General features: G+C 46.8%; 1 protein-coding gene across 1 annotated transcript; it reads left to right on the top strand.

Annotated features, from left to right (window-relative positions):
* The first annotated feature begins 999 nt into the window (after positions 1-999).
* CFAP298 (cilia and flagella associated protein 298) lies at positions 1,000-11,978 on the top strand. The gene is made up of 7 exons (XM_010981045.3): positions 1,000-1,518; positions 4,223-4,390; positions 5,589-5,656; positions 8,919-9,077; positions 10,389-10,520; positions 11,269-11,364; positions 11,653-11,978. The coding sequence occupies exons 1-7, from the start codon at positions 1,380-1,382 to the stop codon at positions 11,761-11,763; spliced, it is 873 nt and encodes a 290-aa protein (XP_010979347.1). The 5' UTR covers positions 1,000-1,379; the 3' UTR covers positions 11,764-11,978.
* The last annotated feature ends 266 nt before the right edge of the window (positions 11,979-12,244 follow it).

Genomic DNA, 12,244 nt, shown 5'->3' with positions numbered 1-12,244 from the left:
TGCATGTTCCAGGGTCTGGGTGATTCCTGCCCTAACAGTACTAGAGATGAAAACACATCTCCTCTCCTTGGGCGCCATCCCCTCTTCCATCCAGTATCAGTCTAACAGTCCTCCTATGAAGCCGTAGATTGGGCATTTCCAGGCCTACAGTCACACACTTTCTCTACCCTGCCCCAGAACTCCAGGTATACAGTTTTAATGCAGGGAGCCAAAATTTCGGGTATACAAAGTAGCAGGTGCTTTTAATATTCGAACCTCGCATTCAGCAATGGCCCGTAGAAGGAAATAACCAGGGGTAGGAGCCTGGCACTATCTCAGCTTTGCCAGCGCCTTATTATCAAAGGCTCAGTGCAAATGTTATCCATCCCTCAAGACGTTCCTTGAGTATCCAATCTAAAAAGCCAATTACTGTTTTGTTTCCTTTATACTTCTATTTGAATTTGCCAGTCTGTTTCTGTTTTCTCTTTGTCATTTTCACTAAATATAAGCTCCATGAAAGCAGTGACTCTGGATCTGCCTCCGTGTCACCGGCGCCTGGAAAAAACAGCGCCGCCGAAGCCCTTCCATTAGCATTTGCTGGGCTGTGACTGGCTGGCTAGTTAAGGGAGGGTCGCTCTGAACGCAACTGCTTGAGCCACTCTAGATATGCGAATCCGAATCGGCTCGCACGAAGGAGTACGGGCACTTTCCTTGACCCCTGAGTGCTAAAAACCAAAGCAGAGGTGACAGATACCAGTGCTCAGCGAACCGAGAGAACCTCTCCAAGACTCTCCACACCGGAAACAGCAAGATTCGTTTCCGGAAGTGAAACTGCGGCAGGCGGAAGTACTGCTAAGACTAGGAGCGGCCGTGGGGAGGCTGCCGCACGGTTCGGCACCTGTGGGTGCCCACCACCCCACTCTTTCCCGACCTAGCAACCTCCCTCCCACCCACCCACCCACCCATCTCCCTGGGTGGAATCTCAGGCCACGAGCTAGACGACTGGGGGCCTGCGATCCCCTCCGACGACTTGGTCTGTTTGATGGTTGCCCGGACAACAGCCACTTCCGGGACAGGACTCGGCTAATCTGGCCCCGCAGGCCGGCCCGGCGGCTCTCTCGGGCTGTGTGGACCGTTTCTGGGAGTGGAGGGCCGGGTCTCCGCGCACCGTAGCTTCCCCAGCCTCGGGTTCTGACTTTTAGCGGTGGCCCCTCAGACTGCGTTTCTTTGTTGCTCCTGGCGACAGCCACTTCCGGGAGCGGGTGCAGTTCCCCCAGCCCCGCCGGCGTCCGAGCCCCGGGTTCCGGCCTCCCTGCAGCGGTTAGTCCGGCCTTCGCTGTTCGCCCGGCGAGTGACCGGGGGCCGCGCATCCCGGGCCTTCTCGCCGCCTCGGCGGGGCCATGGTTCTGCTGCACGTGAAGCGGGGCGACGAGAGCCAGTTCCTCCTGCAGGCGCCGGGGAGCACAGAGCTGGAGGAGCTCACGGTGCAGGTGGCCCGGGTCTACAACGCGCGGCTTAAGGTGCAGCGCGTCTGCTCAGGTGCGACGTGGCGCGGCGAGTTCCCGCGCCGGGGCGGTAGAGCCGAGCCAGGGCGGGATGAGGGCCCGGGCCGTGCGGGGCCCAGGAGGGAAGAAGAGACGGGGCCATCTGAGACGGAGGAAGTTGGGCGGGACCCAAAGGGCTTTCTCGAGTAGGCTGGGGCCAGGGTCAAGTTTGTGATTTGCAGAGATATGTGGCAGACGGGCTTGAATTGGGACAGTGGGGTTCGCCAGAGATGGTTAAAGAGCCGGCGCACCGGTGGAGAGGCGCCCGGAGCCAGTGGGGCGGCCGCGCCCCAGGGTCCTGGAACCGGGATTGGGGAGCTGTGAGCAAGCAAACTGAAATAGACCCGGTACAGAGGCAAGAGGCACAGGAGGGAGCCGAAAGCCTGGGCCCCAGGGGAGGTGTAGTGGATTTTAACAAGTGTGAGAGGTGGGACGACCAGTGGGGCCGTTTTTGAAAAGTGAATGTCATATTTTGAGACTTTTGAGATAGAGCAGTTTCCGGTGGTGAACCACCCAGCTTTGGGATGGCCTTCAAGGGTGAGAAACAGGGAGAAAGCCTTGGTGTTCTTGCCTCCCTTGGTGTTCCCTTCTCCAGGAAACAGCCTGATACTCATGTTACAGTGTTTTGTCACCGTCCTCTCAACGCTCTGGAGCAGCGCAGTGCACTGGAACTTTCTACTTAAAACCCATTCACTTCATCTACAGTTGATTTAGACAGGCTCTGATGTTAAGCCCAGCAAAGACAAGGATGAATGAGGCCAGCCGCCTGCCCTCTTGATACAGTCTGGTGGGGAGAGAGACAATAGATATCCCATAAATAGCCCGTTAAGTCACAGCATTTGTTCCATAGTATTGTATTATTGCAGGCCACCTGGTGTCTTCATACAGTGCGGTGGGAAGACTTAGCTCCATGTACCTTTTTCACATCGAAGAAAAAAGAAGGAAGGAAGGGAGAGAGGAAAGAGGGAGAAGGAAGGAAAGAAAGAAAGGCAGTTTTACAAGGTTAAAACATAGATTCGTTTGGTTGTGAATATATATGGAATAGGAAAAATAAAAAGCATGCATCTGAATAGTGAACATGATAGTAGAAAATCAGTCTTTTCCTATGTCAGGCACTTTAGAAGGGCGTGAGCTGCCTTAAATCCACCCCCCACCATGATCTGATTTACATAAATTATTATTTTTTAATTGAAGCATAGTCAGTTCACAATGTGTCAATGTCTGGTGTACAGCATGTCTCAGTCATACATTTACATACGTATATTTTCATATTCTTTTTCATTATAGGTTACTACAAGATATTAAATACAGTTTGCTATACAGAAGAAACTTGTTTATCTATTGTATATATAGTAGTTAGTATCTGCAAATCTCAAACTCCCAATTTATCCCTTCCCACCCACTTTCCCTCCAGGAACCATAAGTTTGTTTTCTATGTCTGAGAGTCTGTTTCTGATTTGTAAATAAGTTCATTTGTGTCTTCTTTTTTTTTTAGATTCCACATAAGAGTAATATTATATGGTATTTTCTTTCTCTTTCTGGCTTACTTCACTTAGAATGACAATCTCCAGGTCCATCCATGTTGCTGCAAATGGCATGGTTTTATTCTTTTTTATGGCTGAGTAGTAGTCCACAGATTTACATAAGTTTTTTAACATTTTTTTTATTGAGTTATAGTCAGTTTACAATGTTGTGTCAATTTCCAGTGTAGAGCACAATTTTTCAGTTATACATGAACATACATGTATTCATTGTCACATTCTTTTTCTCTGTGAACTACCACAAGATCTTGTATATATTTCCCTGTGTTATACAGTATAATCTTGTGTATGTATTCTACATATGCCTGTCAGTATCTACAAATTTTGAACTCCCAGTCTGTCCCCTTCCCACCCCCCTCCTCCTTGGCAACCACAAGTTTCTTTTCTATATCTATGAGTCTGTTTTCTGTTTTGTATTTATGTTTGTTTTTTTTAATTCCACATGAGCGATCTCATATGGTCTTTTTCTTTCTCTTTCTGGCATATTTCACTTAGAATGACATTCTCCAGGGACATCCATGTTGCTGCAAATGGCGTTATGTTGTCCTTTTTATGACTGAATAGTATTCCATTGTATAAATATACCACATCTTCTTTATCAGTCATCTGTCGATGGACATTTAGGCTGCTTCCATGTCTTGGCTATTGTAAATAGTGCTGCTGTGAACATTGGGGTGCATAAGTTCTTTATGAAGTATTTATATAAAGTTTTACACACAGTAGTGGCAGTATGACCTGAGCAAGCCTCAGGTGATACAGCTGCAAGTTGGAGAAAAGAGATAAACCTTGTCAGTGCACTTGGAGAAATGTAATGCCCTGTGGGACTAGGTGTGCAGACTGTTAATGAATTTTAATTTGTGCCTCCTGAGTGCTAGGAAGTACAACATAGCACAGAGATTTGGAGCGCAGAATCTGCAACCTGTGACGGTGGGTGAGATCCTAAACTCTGCTGCTGTCGACCTCTGCTCACGAATCAGTGAGCATTTGTCAGAGGTCAAGGACAGGTCTAGTACACAGCAAATTGGCATCTAAGTGTTTGTTAAATAAAACAGCCAGCGGGCGAGACCCTTGACCACTAGGGAGCTCACATTCTGATGAGGTGTAAGGTGTCACGATGATGATAGTGATGCATATTGTGTAACTTCTCTTGTTTTTAAGAAATGGAAGAATTAGCAGAACATGGCATATTTCTCCCTCCTAATATGCAAGGACTGACTGATGACCAGATTGAAGAACTGAAATTGAAAGATGAATGGGGTGAAAAGTGTGTCCCCAGTGGGGGTTCAGTATTTAAAAAGGACGATATTGGACGAAGGAATGGTCAAGGTAATCCAATAGTTTTCTTCTGTGTGTCTGCCTGAATATAGCAACCAGTGTGAAAGCAGTTCTTTAAGTCAAAAAATGGATTTCAATAGTTCTATACAAACTTATGAAATACTGCCCTGTGTAACTCCTCGTGGCAAAATGCTAATCCAGTGTGACTTAGGTGGATAAAGGGAGTGTCTGTCTTCTTCCTGTAAGTTGCCCCCTAGCCTTTAAATGTAATACATGAACCATATGAAATGACCAGTTTTGTAAGCAACAGATGGTTGAAAATTGGCAGTTTCATATGGTTCAACCTGATAGTTTGGGGGGTAATCATTGACAATGTGTTGAAGGGTAGGCTTGTTACAGTGTGCAGATCAGGGTTTATTTAGAGATTCTGTGCTGAAGAAAGAAATGAATATCAACCCGGCGGTCTCCACTTGAATTGAGGACCCGCCTCTCTTTTGTACAGAGCAGCTTAGGACATGTTGGAGCACTGAGGAAATTACTCTGCTTTTAGTACATGGTCACTCATGTGGAACTGGAGGGAAAAAGGGGTGATAATCCATTTTGGTGGCCTATCCCTTTTAAGCAGCATAAAGATCTCTGTTTAAAAGACGGTAATTGATCATTTAACAAACACCTAAGTAACTACTGTACCCTTAAAACAGTACTGGGAGCAAAAGAAATACATAAGTGTCCCATAAGGCCTTTGTATGCCCAGAAAAAGTTTTTTAGTATTGAAGGTAATAGGAATTTCTAGTATTTTTTCCTTTTAATTTTAACCTAGAAAATTGTTGGTTGTCTGCCATATCTTTTTATACCTAAACTCATTCTCAAATTGGAGAGATTGCTTTTTGGAAGGAATTGCATCAATGAAAAAAATAACAGTATCTCATAAGAACAGTTACCAGTTTATTATTAGCCAGTTCCTTATCATCCTTAAACCAAAACTGTCTAAATTAATCACTTCTATTTTAATACAATGTTATATTTCTCGTATTTTTAATGTCTAAGTATTACCGTTATTTATTAAGAATATAAGGTTTGAGAGATTTTTACCTAACTTCTGAGAGCCAGCTTTCCTGTGTCCCTCCCCTGAATCCCATTCTGAACGTTCTCTCAGCTCACTTCCTCCCCAACTCAGACAGAAGGGTTTAGGATATTTAAGAGTTTTAAAGATGACTCTCTCTCCCCCTCCCTTTTTCTATTTCTATAGCTCCAAATGAAAAAATGAAGCAAGTTTTGAAGAAGACTATAGAAGAAGCCAAAGCGATAATATCTAAGGTTAGCTTTCTAAGTGATGCTCTAAATCTTGTCTTTTGAAATGTCAACTCCAGTTATGGTTTCCAGAGTTATCTGCCAACCAGCCTTTTCCTTTCTTTTCTTTCTATTCTTTTCTTTTCTTCTTTTCAAGCTTTCCAGAGGCAAGGGAAACAAGCATGTTTGGGGTGAGCCCTAGCTTTTTCTTTTCGTAATTATGACAGTTGTCCTCAATCCTCCCAATTTCTGCAGGTCAGGCAAAAAAAAAAAAAAATGTTACTGGCTTGTGTAAATGAGGTACAAATATGAATTGATGCATATGTGAGTTTATTTCCTTAACTTTTTTTTTAATTGAAGTATAGTTGATTTACCATATTATGTTAGTTTCAGGTGTACAATAGAGTGATTCAGTTTTGGTTTTTATTATATTCTATTTTAGAGATTACAAGATATTGAATATAATTCCCTGTGCTATACAGTAGGTCCTTGTTGCCTATCTGTTTTATTTGCAGTAGTTTGTATCTGTTAAGAACTAAAGAAAGTGAAGTAGAGGGGATGTGAACCGTCTGCCAGGTCTGTAGACACTTGGCTGACCCAGCACGTGTCTGTTATGCGTTAGCTTCTTGTAATCGTCTGAAGTATTTACACAAAAACCATTTCATCGAAGGAGAAACATAAGTCATACCACTCACATACAGATAATGTGAGTCTGGAGGAAAAGAATTTCAGGATTTTTAAAGAAATGAATGTTTTTATCAGATGCTTTTCTTTCTGTGTTGCTGTTGCTAGTTGCTACCACCGTCCACCGCAGGCCTTCTCACTTGATAACTGCTTTTTCTTCCAGTCCTCCCGGTGCACTGGGCATAATTATGGTTTCCCAAATTCTTCAAGCTCTTAACCAACCCTTTAAGTGCCTCAGGAAAGACTGCCCCTCTGTGCCTGTTAACATAGGGAAGGCTCTGGGAAGGCCTACAGGGAAGGCTTCGGTTCAGTCCAGTGTTCACAAAATGCATCTGACTGCAGAACCTTTTTAAAAAGTACAGATAATAACTATTAACATCTTGTCAGATTGGCATATCTGAGAACCTGTTAGGAAAGTGGTGGCCTGGACCCTGCTCGGCTCTCTTCACCCCCCAAGACTTTCTTCTGTGGAAATCCTTCCTATTCATTCCTATCACTTCTTCCCTTTGTGTGTATTTTTATGTAGTCATTTCATAATTTAGAGAGAGGGATTTCACAGGGGTTTCAGTCATTTGCTGAGGTGATTTGCCAAAAGTTGCAGAGTTTCTGGGCAACCAGGCCCAACTTCCCATCACACCGGCCTCACCAGACCTGCCCTGTGAGCCCGTAGGTCAGAACGCAGTGGGCCAGCAGGTGAGGGCTCGCTCCCAGTGGCCTCACCGACCAGGCCCTTGGCCCTCTTCTTATTTCTTTCTGCTCTTTCTCCCTAAACATGTTACCTTCTCTGCCAAATACAAATTCCACTCTCTGCAGATAAGTCTGAAATCTCTGTCCTCCACCTGCAGCCTGAGTTTTCAGCTGGTTCTTAGGTGGGTCCACCTGAAAGTCCAGCCAGCACTGCGGTCTCAGGTCCCTGCACAGGGATTCATCGATTCCTCCGCCCTGTATTCTGTACCCAGGCGGAGGCACTTCTGCAGACTTTTCACTTCTACTAACAGAGTCACCAGTGTCTCAGTTGTCCAGGCTGTTGTCCTCGGTGTCACCTTCAGCACGTTTCTCTCGGATGCCCGTATGCCTTAAGTCTGGTCCTGTCCCTTCTGCTCCCATGAAGCATCTTAAATCCCCCTCCTCCTTTCATTTCCGCAGTCACCACTTTATTTAAGGCTCCCTGATAGCTTTGTGTTCAGACACCAGCGTGTGGGTGGTGCCTGCAGTTCAGCTTATCTCTGACGCTGACCACCAGAGCTGGCGCAGACCCCACAAGTTAAAGGGTGAGGTCTCCAACCAGACCTCCCTTACTTCAGACACTAGGCAACCACACTTCTGTCTGACTTGGCTACTGATTTGGAGGTTCCCACGACCCCCTTCAGGATCAGTAATTCGCTAGAGTGACTCACAGAGCGCGTGCTGTGCTTACTCTTGTAGTTTTGTCGTAAAGGATACAACTCAGAAACCACCAGATGGAGGAGACCCATAGGGCAAGGCTGGGGGTGGGGGTGCAGAGCCTCCGTGCCCTCTCCTCCTCCGTGGACTCCGGGCACCCACCCTCCAGAACGTCGGTGTGTTCTCCACCCAGGAGCTCCTCTGAGCATCAATGTCCAGAATTTTTATCGGGGTTTCATTGTTTGGACCTGATTGGTTAAATCATCGGCCACGTGATTGAGTTCATCCCAGTCCCCTTCCTTCCCCAGGCGTTGATGATGGCAGGTCCGAAAGCTCCAGCCCTCTAATCTCAGCTCAGGCTTCCTGGGGAGACTGTCCTCCCCCGGCCATGAAACTATCTAAGGGCTCATGTGGGTCACCTTGTTGGCATGAACTCAGGTTTGGTCAGAAAGACTCGTTACGAATAACAGGACACTCCGATCATTTACAAAGTGCCCAGGGGTTCTGAAGCTCTGTGCCTGGAGCAGTGCCAGAAGCAGGGGGCAGAGATCAGATACATCCTTTATATCACACCTTTCCCCTGCACTCTTCAGAGCCTGCTGCCTGGTCTCCCCACTGCCTAGCTCCGTGCTCCACCCACTGCAAGGTTAGTCTCCCAGCATCACCACCTATTCCCGGAAGTTCCACCTGCTGCCCGTTGTTCTCACGGTCAATGCCGACTCCACAGCCTGGCGTCCATGGCCCTTCCAAAGCGGGCTCCAGCCGGCCCGGCCAGCAGCCTCTTCTCTTCCCCTCCCCAAGCAGCATGGGCTGCTGGCTGTTACCTGCTTTTCTTTGCTGCTGCTTGTTCTGAAGCCCCCTGTTCCCATCTCCACCCAGTCACTCCACTTGCGTTTGAAGGGCCACCTGGGATGCTGTCCTCTCTGCACTGTTTCCTGGTCCCCATCCTGTCTGTACTGCTGGACTGGGGTTCCTTCCTCTTGAACCATTCCCTGCACATCACTGCAGTCTCCCTGGTGCTGCTCGTGTTCTGCTCTGTGATCCAGGTCGTGGTGGCCGTGGCGCAGCCCCAGAAGTAGGCTGTAGTCACTGGGAGCGAGCTGTGTTTGGTTCGTTTCATTACTCTGGCAGTATGTGGCACGGGGCTGTACAAGAACTTGACTGATAACTTGTTGAATTGTTTAGCTGTGTCTTAGATAACAATGGCTGCAACTACTTTTAGAAACAAGTGGAAGCCAGCGTCTGCGTTACCATGGAGATGGTGAAAGACGCCTTGGACCAGCTTCGAGGTGCGGTGATGATTGTGTATCCCATGGGGTTGCCACCTTACGATCCCATCCGGATGGAATTTGAAAATAAAGAAGACCTGTCGGGAACTCAGGTATGTGGCCCCTGTGCCGTCTGTAAGGTGGGTTCACACCCTCCCTGAAGAGCAAAAGCCCTCAGACCTGGCCGTCCTCTTCTGGTGTAGTTTACGCTTCATGCGCAGCTTTCCACTTGCTGGGCCAGGCTTCAGAGCAGAGCCGTGAATTCAGGGGACGCCCCGAGGACGCGCTCCTGGCTGTGGGTTTGGCCCGCACACAGACACACAGGGGCGCAAGGTTTGTGCAGCTGGCCAGCCGGAGTAACTGAAAACACTCTCGTTTTCTTTGGCCACTGAAAAGCTAGAAACCTAATTGGTGCCTATTTCTACCCAAACATACTGGTTCCTTTGCATGGAATTTTGTGTTCTAGCCTTACCTGTTGCTCCTTGTTACTTTCCTAGGTTTATGTTCCATTCTCCTTTGTTTTTCTCATTTATTCCTTATTCTATGGGATGGTATCTATTCCTCTGAGCCATCTTAAATCACTGGAATATTCAGGAGCGAACAGACAGCCCCATTATAGCTAGACTGTTCTTCCTTGATTTTCAGTGGGGTTGTATCCCCATAAGCCCATCATAAGTTGAAAATATAAGTCAAAAATGCATTTAATACACTTAACCTATTGAACATCATAGTTTAGCCTCGCCTACCTTAAGTGTGCTCAGAACACTGACATTAGCATATGGTTGGGCAAAATCATCTAACACAAAGCCCTTTTTATAATGAAGTGTTGAATATCTCATGTGATTTATTGAATCCTGTACTGAAAGTGAAAAACAGAGTAGTGGTCTAGGTACAGGGTGGTTGTAAGTGTGCGGGTTGATCACTGGCAGGCGAGGCTGACTGAGCGCTGCTTGCTGCTGCTGCCCAGCGTCACGAGGTATCACACTGTGTATCCGAAAAGATCAAAATTCAAAATTTGAAGTGTAGTTTCTACAGAATGCGTATCACTTTCACACCATCATATGGTCAAAAAGTCAGAAATCGAACTGTCATAAGTTGCAGACTTCTGTATTTCAACACCCAGCAGGATTCCAGTCGTCTTCCCTGGCAGTAACCAAAAAATCCATCTAAGAGGGACCTATCACAGATGAGAGTGCCCATGAGATAGGATACCCCCTTCCCAGAGCAAGAAGTTACTGGAGTTAGGGCCTGAGTTGAAACTAACAGGGAAGGTGCTGGAATGAGCAAGGGCTCTGAGTAGGTGGGGGAGGGCAGGATGCTGGAAGCCTGTCCCACGCTGGGAGGGGCTCTGGCCAGCCTCCCTGCACCCAGGGTGCCTGGCAGTGTCCTGACAACCCTAAAGCTGGTTTTTACCATGGCCCCAGGCAGGACTGAATGTCATCAAAGAATCAGAGGCACAACTGTGGTGGGCTGCCAAAGAGTTAAGAAGAACAAAGAAGCTTTCCGACTACGTGGGGAAAAATGAAAAAACCAAAATTATCGTCAAGATTCAACAAGTAAGTACTTTTACTTTGACATACCACTATTTTTCACTTACTTTCAAACTGACGGCAATTTACAGTGAATCTGAAAGATTTAAACTCCTCGTGCAGACACTTCAGTCCTGCTGGTCCAGGCTTAAAGTAAAACTGGCCTCTTTACAGAGCTACAAAAACTGGAGGAAAGTATGGATTGAGGACAATACCTAGGGTGTGTTTTAATTAGGGGGGAAAGGAGAGTCTGCCTTGTTAATTTCAGCTTTAAAAATAGGGCTCCAGGTAACTAAAAATGTTTCTTGAAATGAAAAATACAGCTGAGAGCTCTGTTTTCAAGTTTGCCTCAGTGCTGATCCCCTGTGAAGGAGGCTGGGGTGGGGGGGTGGCCGTAAGGACAGTGTGGGGCCGTATCTCTGCAGGCCGCTGTGTGGTGTGCTCTCTCCCAAATCATCTCTACAACTGGGGGAAGCAGCCCCTCCCCCCCGTGATTATCTCTGCCCCTTTCCCACTGGGCCTGCGGTGGTTGACTTGGGAATGGCTGTGACTGAGATGGCACAACCCCGCCTCTCCTGTGAGGGTCTTGAGGGGCTGCCAAAGACCTAACTTCCCCTGATACTTCACTTTGGAGGAGCAGAAATGGAAGTGGATGACCTGTTTATCTTTAGTAGTTGACAAAGGCAAGTGTAAGACATTTGCTGTAACTTCCTGGGGCGTCCTTACAAGGATGCCCTAACCTGCAATTTGCAAACCCTAACCCTCATCTTTTCAGAGGGGACAGGGAGCTCCAGCCCGAGAGCCTATTATTAGTCCCGAGGAGCAGAAACAGCTGATGCTGCATTACCACAGAAGACAGGAGGAGCTCAAGGTACCAGGGGAATGACGGGTTTTCAACAGAGCTGGCGCCTGGGTGTTCACCCGCATGCCTTCCCCACAGCACTGGGGCAGTTAAGGGGCAGCGTGTTCTGCAGGATGTGGAGAGGAGACTTTCTGAGCTTCAGCCTCTCCAGGGCTGTGGGGCCCCACCAGGTGTCCACCTGCATTAGAGCCTAGAAATACCCTGCTTCTGGGGAGGCGGGGAGCGAGGAGGTTGGTCTTCGGTTCTGCCAAACACTTTCCTGCGATGCCTTCCTGAGTAAAACACATTTATTTCCAGAAATTGGAAGAAAATGATGATGACTCCTGTTTAAATTCTCCGTGGGCAGATAACACCGCTTTGAAAAGACATTTTCATGGGGTAACAGACATAAAGTGGAGACCAAGATGAAGTTCACCAGTCGATGAAGCTTTCCGAAACATAGCTCCCCTTTCTTTAGGCAAAATAATAATAATAAAAATAAAAATAATAACTAAAAAGGACACCTGCAACCCTCTGTGAAAGATGTTGAAGTTTCTAGTTTTCCTAGTTTTTCTTTCAGTTTGAGTTTTTTAAATAAAAGTTATTCAAGGTTTTACAACTTAATAAATACATCCTCAAAAGAATCTGCCTGGATTAATTTTATTTTCAGGACAGCTGTCTAGTATTTGAGGTTTTTCTTTGGCAAAATACTGAAGATGTAATTACAAACATCTTTTCTTCCTGGTTTCTTTATTCTGTAGTCTCAGGACAGCTGCTGTATTACAGGAGATTGAAAGTACCTTTTCTCCACCGTAGTCAAGGACCTGCTGTGACACGTGGCCATCAGTGGCCACTAGAGGCCGCCCGCCACTTCCTTGTCCCGCAGTTTTCTTGGGGCCTCCTGTGGGAC

This window comes from Camelus dromedarius, chromosome 2, assembly GCF_036321535.1.
Source record: "Camelus dromedarius isolate mCamDro1 chromosome 2, mCamDro1.pat, whole genome shotgun sequence".
NCBI classification, from domain to species: Eukaryota; Metazoa; Chordata; class Mammalia; order Artiodactyla; family Camelidae; genus Camelus; species Camelus dromedarius.
The sequence above is the reverse complement of the archived record's forward strand: the minus strand, read 5'-3'. Positions and strand labels throughout refer to the sequence as shown.